Source organism: Vanellus vanellus (genome assembly GCF_965231255.1).
Source record: "Vanellus vanellus genome assembly, chromosome: 1".
Classification (NCBI taxonomy): Eukaryota; Metazoa; Chordata; class Aves; order Charadriiformes; family Charadriidae; genus Vanellus; species Vanellus vanellus.
In genome coordinates, this window is record NC_138905.1 from 104,398,563 (window position 1) to 104,417,456 (window position 18,894).

Genomic DNA, 18,894 nt, shown 5'->3' on the forward strand with positions numbered 1-18,894 from the left:
TGAATGTTTCAAGCAATAGAGCTCTGACCATTTGTTGTGATGGATTCTCTCCATCCTGATGTGTGCTGGTGTTCACATGTTTTCCCTTTCAAGGGAAAAGGTGATTTCTGTCGCTGCTTTGATAGAGGTGTGTCAGTATTGGCACTGGCATGGCTTAGCCTGTATTGTTTCATTGGGTGGGGTGGGGGAAAGGGGAGAGGAGATATAACTGGGTAATTGGATTCGGGGATGATTGTGCTGCTGTGGTAGGTTTTACTGGATGAAGCAGCTTGTTGCGATAGGTGTTTGTTTCAGCTTCTGTCTGCAGGTGTGACTTGGCTAGATAAGGATGGTCTATCACGTTGATGATTTCATTGTTTGATTTGGCTGGACTGGGTGGAGAATGTAGCTGCATTGTTTGGGACGAGCTTTGTAGTTTGGTTTTGTTGAATGTGGATTACATGGCACTGCATTGCTACATTATTAAAGGTGAAGCTGTAGTAGATAATAGTTGGAGGATGTTGGAGGGAAGAGAATATGCACAGGGTTTCACAATGCGTAACTAATTGAGCCTCGCAACAGCTCCTGTGTTCCTGTTGGGAGATCTGGTCAGCAGAATGCATTGGGATTACACAGAAAACCTCTGGTAGTGATTTCAGTTTGCAGTTGTACTTTAACTGCAAGGCTGTCCATGCTGTGTAAATAGCTGAGAATGCTCTGAGAGACCGTGCTGGCCCCAACAGTGTGAATGTTGTCTGGATTCATACTGTTCTTGCAGCCTCTCCAGTTTTCACAGTGGGTGAGGGAGAAGCTGGCAGGTTGCTGCTCTGTCTTTCTTTACTGACCTCAAATTTACCATTAAGCCGTTCCTCAGAGTGTGTGTTTGCTTGTATTGCTGAGCTTTCAGGCACTTAAACTTGCTTTAACATGTGAGTTAACATTAATTGATACAAAGTTGTCTCCATTACTGAAAGTATGGCTGATCTGTTCTTGGACCATGAACTCTTGGCATTATAGGCAATTACCATAGTGCACGGTGGGGCTAAGCCCTCTATCTTGAGCAAACTTGCAGTCTTACATTGGAAGGTTTGCAGTTAGGTTCCCTTCTCCCTGTAGTGTAGCACAATGATGTGAAGTAGGAGCTGCCAGAACAGTAGATAGTGTTTCTTCCTTCTAAAACCTGCCTAGTTTTCCCCTAGATTTGATTGCCTGGCTTTACTTGATACTTGGTGTTTTTATTTATACATTGTCTGGCTGTGGAGGAGGTTGTATATACAAAGCACAGGGGTTTGGCAGAAGTTGCTGGGCACATAGTGAGGGGAAGGTGAGTCTTTGAAGAGAGATGGGTGCAGAGAAGGGGAGGTTACATGTCCGAGCTTTGTGCCAGCTTCTCTAAGCACGGATGAGCTCATGGGAATCTAGCTAGCTCAAATGTGGGAGTGCTAAAGCAGGTCTGACCTATTTCCCCTCCCTGTGCAGCACGCATCTTCAGACTCTTCCAGTCTGATGGTGACTTTTTCGGTGCTCACAAATCTTGCCAGTCTGAGCAGAGACTTCCCCTTGTCAGTGCTTCAGAGCAAATTTTGATTCGTCTGCTTCTGTGGCTGGACGCACGGGAGGGATGCGCAGCTTGGCTGTGTGTTCTTGTTGGTGAAACTCTTCCTCTCTTCTTTTTGCAGGTGATCTTTTCTTGTGAGACAAGTAGTTCACAACTCATGGCCTCCACAATGAGTACTGCAGTGTCGTGACACCAGGGGTCTTGGTAAGCTACTTGTGGGAAAGGCGAAGACCTATCGTATCCCCGCAAACACGGGTCCATCTCTTTTGTCTCTGCAATTGACGTTTGAAGTAATTTTAAGCCATCCAAATTGTAAGCTGCAACCAAGTGGGATGAGGCAACTTTTCACTTGTTCTCACCTCCTCCTCTGACCTCGCAGTGGCACTGATGTGGTCACATGATCAACCAGATCAGGGGACTAATCCAGCTGAATAGAGATTTCTGTTGTTTCCCTTGGGTTAGTTCCCATTCAGATCTTTCCCTGATGTGGTCAGGAGAGAGGTGTTGAGAATGAGTAGCCAGTTGAACCATTGCTTTTCCCTGCAGCTGTTGCCTGGCATACCTTAAAGCAATCCTGAAAATACAGCATTGTATTTAGCTTGCCAAAATGTCTTAAAGTGGCTTGACCATTCACTGTCAGCGACCCTACCTCTAATTTTAGAGCAATGATAAATGCTTTGTTATGGCAGGCAGACTCTAGCTGCAAAAATACATTTCTCTAGAGCTTTTCCATTGTTGAACCCTAGATTCCCAGACATACATATGTTAGAAGTGCATTTAGAGAAATTGTGAGGCATTCTATTTCACATTATAAAAGATGGTACATTCCCAGTGTGCAGAAATGAGAAGTGGAGGAAGTTGAGTTGCTGTTGTTCCACCACTGAATATATTGATGTATCCTTTGTAGCTCTCTCTGGTAAGAAGAAATTTAAACTGAGATTGGAAAATAAGTTCCTTTGCAGAGCACATCAGTTCTAGTAGATGGAAGATATGTGTATATAGGATAATAAAAAAGTAGGGCTAAACATTGGAGGTTCCCCCCTGCTCCGCGACAGACTTGAAAGGTTGATGTCAGAAATATTGTGCAGCCAATGTGATCCTAATTCTGTTGTTCATGTTTTCTCATTGTACTGTGCAAGACTGGGAGTCTGAGAAAATTCTCATAACAAAAGGTAACGTGATAATGCATAAATATCAAAAGTGGAAAAGTAGAAGGTGAAACAACTAGAATATTTAAGTTCATCACACAGGAATCTCCCGCTTTTAGTATTAAGCTTGGCTCACTTTAATGCTATTGTTCCTTTTTTTCCTTTTTACCTGGAATTCACTGTATTTTCAGTCATACCTTCACCTTAAGTGAGGACCCCGAAGTGTCACTGAGTTCCAATGACTTTTACAGATGCATAAATGTCTTTTGAAAAGTGGAGTTGGGTGCTGTTGATAATGTTACAGTTTTGTTGTCAAAACAGACATAGGGCAACTAAGATGATTAAGGGAGTGGAGCATCTCCCTTATGAGGAAAGACTGAGGGAGCTGGGTCTCTTTAGTTTGGAGAAGAGGAGACTGAGGGGTGATCTTATTAGCGTTTATAAATATATAAAGGGGGAAAGTCATGAGGATGGAGCCAGGCTCTTCTCAGTAGCGACCAATGATAGGACAAGGGGTAATGGATTCAAGCTGGAACACAAGAGGTTCCACTTAAATTTGAGAAGAAACTTCTTCTCAGTGAGGGTGACAGAGCACTGGAACAGGCTGCCCAGGGAGGTTGTGGAGTCTCCTTCTCTGGAGACATTCAAAACTCGCCTGGACGCCTTCCTGTGCACCCTCGTCTAGGTGTTCCTGCTCCGACAGGGGGATTGGACTAGATGATCTTTTGAGGTCCCTTCCAATCCCTAGCATACTGTGATACTGTGATAGGAGCCAAATTTGCATGCAAAGATGGTACAATTTAGATACACTAAAGATAAGACAGAACATCTTCACAAGTATCTGTATAGCACCAGCTCCAATTACAGCATGATAATGGTAACAATAGTAATACAGTAACTCCAACGTTGTTCTCAAAATCAGTGGGATAACCAGCTGATAGCCCCAGAGAGGCATGTGGATCCTGTGGAGTGTGTGGCTCAGAATGGAGTTCATCTGACTGTGCCTAATAGAAGGCATTAGAAATGAGACCTTTATTGCAGAAACGTTGCCCACATAATTGGGTTTGTGCAGCACAGTGGAGGTGACAGTAGGGAGCAGGATGATTTCTCTGGCTCATGAGGGAGGCATGTGGTAGAGAGCAGAATTTTTGGAGATGATGCAGAGCTTGTGGAACAAATGCAGTGTTGGAGCACTATCATGTTAAAGTGCAGCAATGCAAAGTCACTAGAAAGTGTAATGGCACGATCTCACAAGAAGATAAATTTGGGGAACTGGAAAACCATGGTGCTCAATACTGCGTGTTACTGATAACTCTTCTTGGCCAGAGGTGGTCATATAGTGCCTGTGTTTCTTAATCCTCTGGTGTTAGCATATAAGCCAACCAATTTTTGTTTTCTAAATGCAATTTGAACAGTAGTTTCTTCATAAAGTTCAAGACACTCCCAGTGTTTTGATTTATTTTGTTGCATTTGATATACACAGGAAGAAACTGCTGCTTTGGTGCTGAGAAGGAATACCAGGAATATTTACATTTGAATAATATTTAACTAGCAACGCTTAATACATTAACAATAAATCTTGGTTAGATTCTAAATTAAGTGGATTTGCATCTGAGTAGGTGAGATGAACAGGAGAGATTTTGTTGAAACATAAACAAGACAGAAATTTGTTCCAGAATAATTTAGCCCAAAGGACATAAACAGTAATGTTCAATAGTTTCCACCTCCAGAAAAAGTTTTATGTGCCTTATTGCCTGCATCATGCATGTTGCTTCTTAGTAAGAAGGTGCAAAAGTGGTTTCTTTTTTTTTTTTTTTTTCCCTTTTCGTTTTTGAAGCCTCAATAGTCTGTGTCTGTGTTGCTGAGTAAATTTAGAGGGGTAGTTCTCTAGTGATCTCTTGGCCTTTCTAATAGATAAAATGAGTGACTAACCTCTGGTATTTTCAGAGTAATCACAGCGTAGCTGGTTGCTTACAGGTGGTCAGGAAGGCATTTTATTTTCCTCCCTTTGTGCAACCCTTAGCACACATCATTGAACATATGTCTAGTTATATTGGACCAAGGAGACAGAAAAGATTTGAGCAGAGTTTATGTTCTTAGGAAATATCAGATTATGGCCATTCACAAGGGAATTCTGGATAGCTAAGTCATGTTGGGGATTTGTAATTTTGGCTTCCTACTGGCTTGCTGTGAGGTGTCTTCAAGCTGAGCACAAATGCAGAATCAAAGTGTCCAGATACGAGGTGCCTCCCTGTTTTGTTGACTCCAGAGTAATTTGTTTTGGATGAAGGGAAGATGGCCTCACTGCCTCTAAACTGAATGGCCAGCCAGGGCTGCCTCTGATTTGAAATACACAGCTGTACTGTATACATCTGAAAGCTCTTTTCTGTATCTTCTCAGTAATGGGGGGAGAATAGCCATTTACTGCTTAACACCAGACACGTCTGCTTGGGAAGTTCCTCACTGATTTTCTGTTCTCTTCTTGTGGGGTGGTTTTAACAGTGTGCTCTGGAGATGCGAGACTTCCCCTGGGCAGCAGGAGGCACACGACTAGAGAATGCTGGAGCTGCAGGAGGGAAGCACCCAGTGCAAAACCAGAGAGGAGCAAAGAGAAAAAAGGCAAGCAGACAGCCAGCATTGAGCAAAGCAGGTGGCAGAAAGTGCTTCAACGCTGCCTCTGGCAGCACACTCCCCAGAGGAACTTGACGAGAGCCCATCTGTGTGCGTGTGAGACTGTGAGCTCAGGATTTCTGTCAATGCATTCCAGTAACCCCAAAGTGAGGAACTCCCCATCAGGCAACACACAGAGGTAAGGAGAAGAGCTTGCAGTCAGCTGCTCTGGATTGGTGCATGATGCTGTCCTTGCTCTGCTGCAGGATTAGCCATGGACTGGTGCATGTGACTTATTGGTCCTCAATTGTGCTCCCATTGGACCCGCTGAGTACCTGAGCACTGGCTGGACAGTGCTGACAAGCCTCCTCGTTTGCTAGGCTTAGGATGAGCTGAAAGCTGTAAATGCGTGAGGTGCGGGTTCTCCATTTCTCACGCCCTCCTCCCTCACATCAGGTGTCTGAATAGGCTGTAGGAGAGTGAAACAGCATGTTTAATCTTATTTGTTTGTGGTTTTTTTCCTTCCCCCTCCTCTAATTATCTTTTTTCCCCGAGGGGTAGTTGGGCAGCAGAAGGTCTCTCTCTCTGTACTTTCACACAAAATGCTTCCTCAGTATTATTGGCCTAAACAGCCTGGAGAACTGATCAGCTGTGCACTGAGATCCTCTGCATCTTTCACCTGCCAGTGCAGCAGGTCAGCATCACTCCTCCACTAATTTGGAAGGGGAGAAATATGGAAGCCCAGTAGTGTCCAGGGACTTAGAATGATCTGATTGACAGCATTCTCAAGTTTGATTAGTTACTCCTAGACGTCATCTGGAGCTTAAAAGTAATTCAGAGGGAATGCCTCTGAGTCAGATATCTGTCCAAAGGAGGAAACTGCTTGTGCAAGTCCCACAGTGAGGAAGCTAGCAAGTGATGCCTGTTGGAAATAGTAGTAATGATGGGAAAACACAGCACAGAAGATCCGATAGCAATGGAGAAACTGAGGGTGAGGAGGAAGGGGTGGCTAATACATCTGTAAAACCCAGAGAAGCAAAATATCTTTAGGATGCAATTTGCTGAATGGAAGAGGGAAGGAAAGACTCTGAATCTCTTTTGGCAAATTAAAGAAGCTTCATCTGCCCCATTTTGCAGGAGTATGCAGGGAGATGGTATCCTTTCCTTTCCTTATTCAGAGGCAGGTTGTAGCTGGTTTAATTGTTTTCACGGTCAGAGGTTTGTGTTTTCCTGGCAGCTCGCCCCAATGATGAATGCTGCAGTAATGCTGGGTTTTCCTTGTGCTCCCTGTAGAACTGGATAGGGAAGTGCAAGGGAGGGGGTGGGGGGGTCCTGCTCTGATCAGAGCTGCAGCCTGTAGTTGGGGTCCAGGAGAGTGGTGAGGTGAACTTTATTATGCCTTGTTTGTTTACTCTGAGCTGGTCTTGGTGTGAGGTGCTTCTCTGTGCACATAGAAACCGTTGTCTTTATTGACAGAAGCCCCAGAGGTAGGTCCTCATGTGACAGAAGTTCCTGGGATCTGGCAGGTCTGTAGCTTACCCTGGTGCCTTCTTGAGCAATGAGATTCCATCTTGAATGATAACCCTTCCAGGTCATGTTCAAAAAAGCACCTGTGTGACTCGAAGCTTGCAGGCACTTTTTATTTGTCAGCTATCGTCTTAGCTTGCAAAGGTGGCAGTGGTTGTTCCTGCTTCTCTCTAATCTGTTCCTACAGGGTTGAATGAATCAATGGTGTGATTTATCACTTGTTGTTTTCTTTTCCTTTTTTTGCTCTGTCCCCAGTAGCCCCAAATCAAAGCAGGAGGTGATGGTCCGTCCCCCTACAGTGATGTCCCCATCTGGCAACCCCCAGCTGGATTCCAAATTTTCCAACCAGGGCAAACAAGGGGGCTCCACCAGCCAATCCCAGCCCTCTCCCTGTGACCCCAAAAGTGGAGGTCACCCCCCCAAAGTGCTCCCTGGCCCAGGTGGGAGCATGGGGCTGAAGAATGGGGCTGGAAATGGTGCCAAGGGGAAGGGGAAGAGAGAGAGGAGCATTTCGGCAGACTCCTTTGAACAGAGGGAAGCTGGGACTCCTAATGATGACCCTGAAATCAAAGGTATGTTTGCTGGGATTTATGCGCAAGTGCAGACAATTAGACTGAGTCCTCTGTGAGATGGAGAATCACTGTGCAAGTGTTAGCGAAACATTTATTTGTCTGGGGTTCTGTAAGTTCCAGCCAATGAAGCATAAAGGTCTTTAGAGCAGGCGAAGAGGAGAGGTTGTCATAGCTGGCATCGGTAAATGTCCTGTTCACGCTCAGTTAAAAGCACAGACCTGGCTCTGGTGGGAAAGTTCCTTTGTAACTCTGAAACTCCCCCAGAGGATTTGAAAGTACAAATGCAACCTGTTGGTTTCTTTCTGGCCTTTGGCCTTTCAGGAACTGCTCTGTTGTAACTGGGGTTTTGAACAATATGCAAGCCTGTTTTGTCAACACAGATACATAACCCATAGCACCCTGACTGGTAACACAAGCCAGAGAATTGGGATTTCTGTGTTCTGTTCCTGGCTCCAACATTGCCTCTCTGAGGCAATGCAGAAACAGACTAGATGGACAACTGCACATCTTTTCTTTGTTGTTCTTTGCTAGGTCACCTGGCTAAGGTGGCTGAAGGAAAAAAAGTAGTTTTGCACAGAGTGGTCTCCTTGGGTGCAGACATTTTTATATTTGTTCATTTAGCGTGTAGTTTTCCTGCTCTTCTGTGTGGCCATTGGAGAATTCAAAGGGATCAGCTCCGGGAAATGCCCCTTGCCTTGGAAAGGGACAAGATGAGCTTTCTCCTAGTGGTGCCTAAAGGGCAGCATGGCATTAGAGGGAAGATGCATGGTATAAAAGAACAACTGCCTTTAGTGGTGCTTGAGGGAGAAGCGTGAAATTTCAGAGGAGGAAAAGCTCTGATCAGTTTCCAGAAATGGTTTCCATAGAGGTCCCAAGGTAGTGATTCCCCTCTTTTCCTTTTTCTTCCCTTCCAGACTGCAATTCTGCTGATCATGTGAAGTCCCAGGAGTCTCAGCACACGCCACACTCCATGACTCCTTCAAATGCTTCAGCCCCAAGGTCTTCCACACCTTCCCATGGCCTGACTGCCACTTTGGAGCCGGCAAGTGGGCAGAAGACTCCATCCAAAGTGGTTTATGTCTTTTCTACTGAGATGGCCAACAAGTAAGTAGGTAGATGCTTGAATGTCTTCAGGGACCGGGGCCTATATCTGTGCTCCCTTTTTAAGAAGTTCTCATGTGCATTTTCTCTGTCAAGTGAATTCTTGTAGCAAAAAGTTATTATTTGTTTTGGTGATGCTGAAGGGGCTGGAGTGGAGAATGTCACTACCTCTTGCCCTCTGAGAAATGGTTATTTATTCCTCCGAGGTGTGGGGATTTTTTGGCAAACGCTAGTAGATACTGTTTTGCAATCCATGCAGTGAGTAGCAGCCAGCATGGTTTAAACTGAGAGATGAACCCTGAATGCTGATGAGTTTGTAGATGTAAGCATTTTTCTTTTGCTACTCATCTAAAGTGAAATATGTGTGGCTAAGCCTTTCTCCCTTCTGCCAGCTGAAGGATAGAAGGGAGGGCGGTTAAGGAAAATTGATTCTTAGCTTCAACTGGAGATGTCTGTGTCTGTCTGTCTCTGCAGGGCTGCAGAAGCTGTGCTGAAGGGACAGGTGGAAACCATTGTGTCCTTTCATATCCAGAACATCTCAAACAGCAAGGCGGAACGAAACACTGTACCCTTGGTAGGGAATACCTGCATGTGGGTGGGAAGGGAAATGGTAAATGTGCTTGTCTGTGATTCAGAGAGATGGATGATTATTTACACACTGAAATAAAGCTTAGGGTAGAAAAGAGAGAGACAGTTGTTGTTCTAGCCTTCTGCAAATATGTCTTGGATCATCCAAAGAGCTTGAGTCTTGAAATATTTTGGTAGTATATTTCTGACCCGTTGTTTGTGCAGAGCTAGCACAGAAGCAAGGGGTACCTGCTGTAATACTTGACCAAAATAGGCTTCTGCATGGCCAAGAGGCTGCTCTGTAATCACTGCATGAAGACTACCTTTCCTTGCAAAGCGTGGGCTGGTGGTGTTGAGACAGGACATTCTGTTTGCACTGTTGCTTATGTGACAGGGTGGTAAGAAGAAAAAGTGACAGCCTGTGGCTTTCTCTTGCAGAACCCCCAGATTACTGCACTTCGGACTGAACCCAAGCCCCTGCCACAGCCGCAGCCCCCCACTGCCCAGGACCAGAACCCTCCCCAGAACGCCAAAATGCAGCCGACTCCACCTGTGTCAGTGCCGGTATCCAAATCCACTGGCCCGCCGTGTCCTATAGATCAGGACAGTCCCAGTGTGGAAAGCAAAGTGATGTCTGTGGGCAGCCCTGCCAACTCTACCCCATTGCAGACAGAAGGATTTGGGCAGAGTTCGACCCCCAATAATCGAGCGGTTAGCCCAGTTTCCCAAGGTAGCAATAGCTCTGCTGCAGACCCCAAAGGTCCTCCCCAGCAGGTGTCTGGTGGGGACCCATCCAGTTTGGGTGAGAATCCAGATGGACTGTCACAGGAGCAGCTGGAGCATCGAGAGCGCTCGTTGCAGACCCTGAGAGACATACAGCGCATGCTCTTTCCTGATGAGAAGGAGTTTGCGGGAGGGCAAAGTGGGGGGCCACCCCCAAATGCTGGTGTGCTGGATGGTCCTCAAAAGAAACCTGAAGGGCCGATACAGGCTATGATGGCTCAATCCCAAAGTTTAGGCAAAGGGTCAGGGTCTCGGACAGATGGAGGTGCTCCATTTGGCCCTCAAGGACACAGGGACATGCCTTTTTCCCCAGATGAAATGGGGCCACCACCAATGAACTCCCAGTCAGGACCCATAGGCCCAGACCATCTGGACCACATGACTCCCGAGCAGGTGGCCTGGCTCAAGCTGCAGCAGGAGTTTTACGAGGAGAAGAGAAGAAAGCAAGAGCAAGTGGTTGTGCAGCAGTGTTCCCTGCAGGACATGATGGTCCATCAGCATGGGCCTCGTGGGGTGGTCAGAGGCCCTCCCCCTCCCTACCAGATGACCCCTGGGGAGGGCTGGGGACCTGGGGGTCCAGAGCCCTTCCCCGAAGGCATGAACATGTCGCATTCTCTGCCGCCTAGGGGCATGGCCCCCCATCCCAATGTACCTGGGAGCCAGATGCGCCTGCCTGGTTTTGCAGGAATGATGAACCCTGACATGGAGGGCCCCAGTGTCCCGAATCCTGCCTCCCGGCCCGGGCTTTCGGGAGTTAGCTGGCCAGATGATGTGCCAAAAATCCCAGATGGCCGAAACTTCCCTCCTGGCCAGGGTGTCTTCAGCGGCCCTGGCCGAGGGGAGCGGTTCCCCAATCCGCAGGGGCTGCCCGAAGAGCTCTATCAGCAGCAGCTGGCTGAGAAACAGATGGGCCTCCCTCCCGGCCTGAACATGGAAGGCATCAGGCCCGGAATGGAGATAAACAGAATGATGCCCTCCCAGAGACACATGGAGCCTGGGAACAACCCCATCTTCCCTCGCATGCCAGTGGAAGGGCCAATGAGCCCCTCCAGGGGGGACTTCCCAAAAGGAATACCCCCACAAATGGCATCTAGCAGGGAGCTGGAGTTCGGGATGGGCCCTGGCAGCATGAAGGGGGACATGGGCATGAATGTCAGCATGGGCTCCAACCCACCTCTGGTCCCTCAGAAGCTGAGGGAGGCAGGAGTCGGGCCAGAAGAGATGATGAAACTGCGCCCCGGTGTCTCAGAGATGCTCTCCTCTCAGCAGAAAATGGTGCCGCTGCCATTTGGGGAGCACCCACAGCAAGAGTATGGCATGGGTCCCAGGCCTTTCCTTCCCATGTCTCAGGGCCCAGGAGTTGGTCTCCGAAATCTCAGAGAACAGATCGGGCCTGACCAAAGGACTAACAACCGGCTCAGCCACATGCCGCCACTACCTCTCAATCCCACCAGTAACCCTAATAGCCTCAACACTGCTCCCCCTGCGCAGCGCAGCCTCGGCCGCAAGCCCTTGGATATCTCTGCAGCCGGTCAGGTGCATTCGCCAGGAATCAACCCCCTGAAGTCCCCCACGATGCGCCAGGTCCAGTCTCCCATGATGGGGTCTCCCTCGGGGAACCTCAAGTCCCCTCAGACACCCTCCCAGCTGGCAGGAATGCTTGCGGGCCCCACTGCTGCAGCTGCTGCTGCCTCCATTAAGTCCCCTCCTGTTTTGGGGTCTGCTGCTGCTTCTCCTGTCCACCTCAAGTCTCCGTCTCTCCCTGCACCTTCTCCCGGATGGACTTCATCTCCAAAGCCTCCTTTGCAGAGCCCTGGGATTCCCCCGAACCACAAGGCGTCTCTCACCATGTCTTCTCCAGCCATGCTGGGGAACGTGGACTCGGGTGAGTGCTGCCTCCGCTAGATGCGGTTCATATTGGGTTACCCCAAGGTGTGCAGCCAGGGGAGGGAGGTGGTTTCTTGCAGGGTGGCAGGAGCTAGATGGCACTTTACCTATGTGAGAGGGGCTGTGATGAGGGTCTGGTGGGTGGCTACACGAGCGGAGCGCAAGCTGTTTTCCTCCTCCTGTTGTATTTGTGGGTTTGCACCATATCTGCCTTGTGTTGAGGTGAGGGCTGGTCATGCAGAGGACATGAAGGTGAAAGGGTGGGGTCGAGAAGTGTGAAAAGATGCGGGGTGTTGATGGGAGAAATCTCTCCTTGGCAGGGTTTTTGGCTGTTCTGCCATGGCTCCTGGTGATCGTAGCTGTGTGGAGAAGATCCTGCTGATGTTATGAAAATGTTTTGGGATAAAAGGCTCCTACAAAGACATGCTGTGCATAGTTAGCCAGTCGTGTATCTAGGTATGGTTAGTGCTTTCTAGCTTTACCACCACAGACAGGGAGGTCTGCTACCACTTGTTCAGGCTTCAACCATTTTAGCAAGAGCTAAACACCACCATATGTAGCATTTGGTAGCAAGTTGGACCTGTGCTGTGCCTGGGACCTTGTGGTGCAGGTGCTGGCACTACCCTGTCTGCTCCTGAACATCTGCCGGCTGTTGATGGCACGTCTCTGCTCTCTCCTTCCTGCTCCCAAACCCTCCCGGAGCTCACCCTGGAGCACATTTGCCCCTTCATCCCGGCTCCCAGCACCGCAGCTCTGGGTGGCCTTCCAGCCCAGGAAGGTCTGCTGGCCGGGAGCGGAGCTGCTGGCCCACGTTGCCCTCTAGTGCTGCTGCGGGTAACGGCACGGCGGCGGCCGGGACCTGCCTGCTGGGGCACCGGGGAACCGGCAGCGGCGGTGGCGGCGAGGGTAACCCCCCGCAGTAGCTGTGGGGATTGCTGGCCAGGTCTCTGTGCTCAGGAGGGGAGCCTGGATGTTAGCGTCCCTCGTGGCTGCTGAGGCTGTGCCCAGCGTGAGCCCAAGCGCCTACAAGTCAGAACCAAGTGCTTTAGTCCCTGCCTAATGTTGTGCTTAATGAATGCTTCTACCTGCAGCTCTTTCAAAGCATAAATGTTTTGGCATGGCAGGATTTTTGTATTCCCTATTCACTTTTCCTTTTTCGGGGGTGTGGAGCTGAGGAATGTGCAGTGAATTTTCAGTGATTGTACAACTTAAGTTTAGCATCTTTCCTTCACGCGTAGTCTGGATGGCATGAAATTCATTGGTGGCGAACAGAGGAGACTGGAAGTGCAGTTAAGTTATTTCTAGTTTTGGGAGAGCAAAGGATGATGTTAAGCTAATAGGTGCAGAAAATGCTTCTTTAACTGGAATGAGCTGTAAATATGTGTGTATAAAACCTGAAATGAAACATAAACAGGGAGTTTTACTTGTAGCTGCTGATGCGGCTTGTCAGAAATCTGCTCGTGTGTCTCAGCATAGTATGTGCTACAGCTCTTGTTGTGCTGCCTATGTCTTTTGTGCTTGTTTGATGCCTCCTAAAGAAAAAGGGAAAGGAGTTACAGTTGACATTTGGTGGGTGCAGGAACAGTTAATTGACGATAGATTTTGTTTTCTATGGCTTGACCTGGTATCTAAGTCTGTCTTCAGTGTATGGAAGTTGAATAGTAGGATTTTCAGGTTTACCTGTTAATTCTTCACGTGGATTTGTAGAGGCTCAAGATAGTTCCAGTAGAAGTGCAGAATCCAGGATAACAAATGTTAACCATCTTGACTGATAAGCTTATTTTTCTGGTTACCTTTCACAGTCATTAACTGCATTAGTCAGATGGTCCCTTGCAATAAAAAGTATTTCTAGTTTTTGTGATTTCTAGAAGAAAATGGTATTTAAGGAAAAAATGGTAAGAGGTGAAAAAAAAATAAAGTCTTTTTCTTTCTCTTTCTCTCTTTTTCTTTTCCTGTTTTCCTAAGGTGGTCCACCTCCTTCCACAGTCAGCCAGTCTGCTCCTGTGACTCTTCCTGGAAATCTTCCCTCTAGCAGTCCTTATACAATGCCCCCAGAGCCGACCCTCTCCCAGAATCCCCTCTCCATTATGATGTCCAGGATGTCCAAATTTGCCATGCCCAGCTCTACACCACTCTATCATGATGCCATCAAAACTGTGGCCAGCTCAGATGATGACTCCCCTCCAGCACGCTCCCCAAACTTGCCACCTATGAACAGCGTACCAGGTAAGAAACTCAAAAGAAACATAAGCCCAAGCATTCAGGTAATACAGTGAGGGTGATTTTTATGGAAGCTTCATCAAATGAAGATGGTGAGAGGGAAAAACCTTGAAGAATGTATAGCTGTGGGTTGTTTTTGAAGGCGGCAGTTGCAATTCTCTGAAACAGAGATGGAAATTCTCCTTGCAACCACTTTTTTCTGTCCAGAAAGTGTGTCTGTTCTTCAGAAAGTGTCTATTCTGAAAAATCCTTATGTATGGGAAGGATTTCCACTCAGCCAGACTGGAATTACTTGTGTGAATGAGGGCTGCTCAAGGGAATAAGGGTCAGACCTACAAGGTTCATCCAGATGAAACTGTTCTTCCCCTGTCTTAAGGCAGTGTCATAGAAGCTTCACAGGTTTTGGGTTGGGTGTTTTTGTTGTTGGTTTGTTTTGTGTTTGGTTGTTTGGTTTTTTTTTTGTTTTTTTTTTTTTTTGACACTGAATCATCTGGTCTTTTCCTGGATTTTGTGGATTGCCTTTATTACAGAAGAGAGTGTTAGATTGCTTTCTCAAAACATACATCTTTTCATATAGGGAATGTGTCATGGCAGGTGACCTCAGCCAGGGCTGAGGGGAAACTAGGACTGAGGTAGGGTCCTGGTCCCTTCCTGAGAGAGTTAAAGGAAAAGTAAAATAAAACATTGTCCTTTTGGGCTGTCTTGCTGGTGAGTGTGTTTATATGAGAAATCCAGTCCCTGCTGATAGCTTAATGTTTGTGGGTATGTATTTAACACAAAAGTAGGCTGTAGCTCCTCCACCCAATTGAATTAACATAGTTGAAAGAGGGTGTGAGTAGATGTTTCATGAGAGCGGCAACTGGTAATGAATTCTTGATGAGTTTACCTGTAGCTTTGCTTCACAGAGTAATGATCAGAGTGGCTGAATATACCTGGGGAAGCTGGCTAATTGAATAAGTTCATGATGATAGCTCATTAACCTCATTGATTGCTGCCTCCTAGTCTTACGAGGGCTACCTGATTCCTGACTTCTTGAGTTTTGAAAGAAGATTGTCACCTCCCAGTGGACAAGTGTCCGTATGTTCATAATCTGCCACAGACATGTTTCTTACTGCCTGCATCATCTAGACTGCCAGGGAAGTAGTAAAGGTATGGGTTGGATTGAGATCCTACTTATAGAGCAGGCTTTAGTCACTTTTTGACAGGGCAGTGACAATCTTAGGGAGGCCACTGTGTAGGTGGCATTGATTTTTTGTTTGTTTGTTTGTTTGTTTGTTTTTTTTTTTTTGTTTTGTTAAAATAACATTTTACAGAGCCACTACTGATGCTTTTTGCTAGCAGTAATTTTTGTGTATGTGTGGATTTGGTAACCTTGCAGAAAGCTCTCTGATAGCTTTGATTATTGCTGGCTGTTATCTAAATGTGATTCCTTATTTCTTCCCCAGGAATGGGCATTAATTCTCAGAATCCTCGAATTTCAGGTCCAAACCCAGTGGGTCCAATGCCAACCCTTAGCCCAATGGGAATGACCCAGCCTCTTTCCCATAACAACCAGATGCCCTCTCCAAATGCTATGGGACCCAATATACCTCCTCATGGGGTCCCTGTGGGACCCGGCCTGATGTCACACAATCCGATGATGGGGCACGGTTCCCAGGAGTCTCCAATGGTACCTCAAGGACGCCTGGGCTTCCCACAGGGGTTCCCTCCTGTACAGTCCCCTCCACAGCAGGTGCCATTTCCACACAATGGGCCCAGCGGTGGACAAGGCAACTTCCCAGCGGGAATGGGCTTCCACGGAGAAGGACCTCTGGGGCGTCCTACCAACCTGCCCCAAAGTTCAACAGATCCAGCACTTTGCAAGACTGGAGGCCCTGGCGGTCCAGACTCCTTCACTGTTCTTGGAAACAATATGCCTTCAGTTTTCACTGATCCAGAGCTGCAGGAGGTGATCCGTCCTGGAGCCACGGGAATACCAGAGTTTGACCTGTCCAGGATTATCCCGTCGGAGAAGCCTAGCCAGACACTACAGTATTTCCCTCGTGGGGAGGTGCCAGGCCGCAAGCAGCCGCAGGGTCCTGGGCCTGGGTTCTCCCACATGCAGGGGATGATTGGAGAGCAGACCCCGAGGATGGGACTAACGTTGCCTGGCATGGGGGGCCCCGGGCCAGTGGGAACTCCAGATATCCCTCTTGGGACGGCTCCGTCCATGCCAGGTCACAACCCAATGAGACCGCCTGCCTTCCTGCAGCAAGGCATGATGGGGCCGCACCACCGCATGATGTCACCAGCACAAACGGCGATGCCTGGCCAGCCCGCGCTAATGAGTAACCCTGTGGCCGCTGTGGGCATGATCCCGGGCAAGGACCGAGCCCCTGCGGGGCTGTACAGCCACCCGGGCCCTGTAGGGTCACCTGGTATGATGATGTCAATGCAGGGCATGATGGGACCCCAACAAAACATCATGATTCCCCCCCAGATGAGGCCCCGAGGTATGGCTGCTGACGTTGGCATGGGAGGATTTAGCCAAGGCCCTGGAAATCCAGGGAACATGATGTTTTAAGCTGCTACCATAAGACTGGATGTTCTGATCCTTGTCAAGATGAGATTCCAAGTCCTGAGGGCTTTTTTGGGAGCTTCAGGAGTACAGTTTGGCCATGCAATAGGTGAAAAGAGACCAGAGGATGCTTTGGAAAATCTCGAATGTATGGAATTACCTGAAAAAAAAATTATTCATTTTAACAGGTTGTTTTTTTTTAAGATTTATTTTTTAAAAATTATTTTTGTGGACTTGGGTATCCCGTGACGGCACCTGCTTTGAGAATCTGTAGCTGTATTTTGAGAATTGCCATTTGTCACAAGTTGCACCATTCTCTGTATGTTTACGTCCTTTGGACTGGCTTCTCCCAGGACTCTCGGTTATCTTTGGGGTTTTTTGTGTACTGTACTATATTGTAAAAGGGATTTTAGCAGAGACTTTAGTCTTTGGGGTGAGAGGAGAATGGGATTCTAGGCTGTTTACTTTAGGTGGAGAATCCATCTTCAGAACTTCGGACTATTTTCCTTCAACTCCAATGTATAGAAAAACCAAACTACGACCTCAGAGCAGAGTATTAATGAAAAGCACAAAAAGGAACTTAAGTTCAGTGAGGGGAATCTTTTAAAAGAGATAAATAATAAGTTAAGGACATATTTTTCAAATTATGGCGTGCTGTCCAGCACCTTCTGTCTCTCCCTCCCACTCTTTATTAAATAGGCTTCTCTCTCTCTCCATCCCCCTTCTGTCTCCTCCTATGGCAGCTGCAATACATTGTGTTATTTTGGGGAGTAAATCTAGGAGAGCCTCTCCTCATGTGGGGACTCTTCCCACTTTTAGGAAGGGGCTGGACTTGGACACTGTTACATCCTACAGTAGTCTCTCTCACTGTTTCCTATTCTCCTTTTCTTAGAAACCCCAAGTGATTTTATTAATGTGGGAGTGGAACAGACACTAAAAGTTATCCAGGATTTTTTTGTGGTTATTTTTTTTTCCTCCCCAGCGTAAAACGTTCTGTGTAACCTCCATTAAATTTGGTACAAAACCACTCGCCAGGGCTGTGGTGTCAGAAAAATAAAATATATTGTTTCTTACAAAAATGAACTGTCTTCTTTATCCAGTTCAGTTGTTTATGTACATCAGCTGACTGGCCAGATGACTGTTTGCTCTTCCTCATGATCACAGTCAGCGCAGAGGCCAGGTGTGGTAAGCTTTGGTGGCTCCTGAAAGTCTGGTCTGCGTGCTCCCTGCGAGGCACTACTGTTCGCTTAATTCTGAAATGGATTTCTTTTTCCTTGGAGTGAGGTCTTATTTCAGAATGCCCCAGGGACAATAGTTACAGTCTTTCTTCCTCAATTTGTTGAAGGTCAAGGAATAGATGAAACTTGTTGTCTCTGTCACTTCCTCCCAGAGAGTGTTTCCAGCACTAGAAGGTGTGTGGCTTTGAGTTTTCCCTAAGCAGCAGCGTCTGCCTGCTGGGCACCAGAGTCCAACACTGTGCGGGGCACTGTGGTTGTGTGTCCCCCCTGGGGGCTTTGAACTGGGTAGGGTCTCAGATTGCCGGCACTCGGAGGCTGAGGTAGCAGGGAATGGATGAACTGAAATAACAAAGGTGAGAGAGAAATCATCAGCGAGCAGATTTTTATCAAGACAACCCTGCTGGGTAAATTGTTGCTTTGCCGCAGTTCTCATCGATCGCTTCCTAATCCCCTGTCTTCTCAAACTTTCCTTTTGAGAGAATTTCAGCAAGAAGGTTTATGGTTTTGTCTATGAGGAGTGAAAGACTGGATGCTGAAACATGGATCGGGAGTTGAGCTCCATTCCTGGAGAAGACCAGGAGGAGCCAGATGTGGATCTGTCGGGCAGGGAGTGGGCTCTGTGGCTGTCTGCTCTCTGGTCCCTCAGCACTGTATATGGAGTGTGTTCTTCCTTCCACTTACTGTTACTTGAAATTATTTCAATGCGTAGTTTCCTCAAAGGGATGGCTATTAATGTGAAACTTCATGTGGAGAATGAGTATTATTATGCGTCTTGTGTGAGTTTTTCAGAGTTAACTGGTCCTTAACAGGTGGAAAAAGAATTGCTGTCTGTGGCCAGCTTACCAAAGTTTCATTGCTAGTGTTATAAAATGAGTGAAGCCATGCACCATTGGAGGCACGCAAGCCTCAGAGCCTTCTGCTGCCTGCTTCCAAATTCACCTTTGTGCTGTCATGCAAATTTACAATGATTTTGGGTGAGAATTACTCTTTTGACAAAGTGTAGGATGTCTGTTGTGGTGCTTCCCTCTAACAAGACAAGCAGCGTGCCTGAAGCACAAGCTTGTCAAGATTTTAGAAAGAGCTGACAATGACACAGTAAGTGTTATTTCTGTAGAGTGGAGTTACCTCTTTTAAATGATTGCACAGC

At 47.3% G+C, this 18,894-nt stretch overlaps 1 protein-coding gene across 1 annotated transcript; it reads left to right on the forward strand.

The window, feature by feature from the left end:
* The first annotated feature begins 5,234 nt into the window (after nt 1-5,234).
* BCL9 (BCL9 transcription coactivator) lies at nt 5,235-18,157 on the forward strand. Its single transcript, XM_082497373.1, has 7 exons — nt 5,235-5,494; nt 7,078-7,394; nt 8,309-8,498; nt 8,970-9,069; nt 9,501-11,730; nt 13,698-13,958; nt 15,398-18,157. The coding sequence occupies exons 1-7, from the start codon at nt 5,442-5,444 to the stop codon at nt 16,513-16,515; spliced, it is 4,269 nt and encodes a 1,422-aa protein (XP_082353499.1). The 5' UTR covers nt 5,235-5,441; the 3' UTR covers nt 16,516-18,157.
* Nucleotides 18,158-18,894: the final 737 nt, after the last annotated feature.

Coding starts and splice junctions, on each gene's coding strand:
- BCL9 (XM_082497373.1), top strand. CDS start 5,442: ATGCATTCCAGTAACCCCAAAGTGAGGAACTCCCCATCAGGCAACACA. Junction 11,731..13,697: donor GCTGGGGAACGTGGACTCGG/GTGAGTGCTGCC, acceptor TGTTTTCCTAAG/GTGGTCCACCTCCTTCCACA. Junction 13,959..15,397: donor ACCTATGAACAGCGTACCAG/GTAAGAAACTCA, acceptor TTTCTTCCCCAG/GAATGGGCATTAATTCTCAG.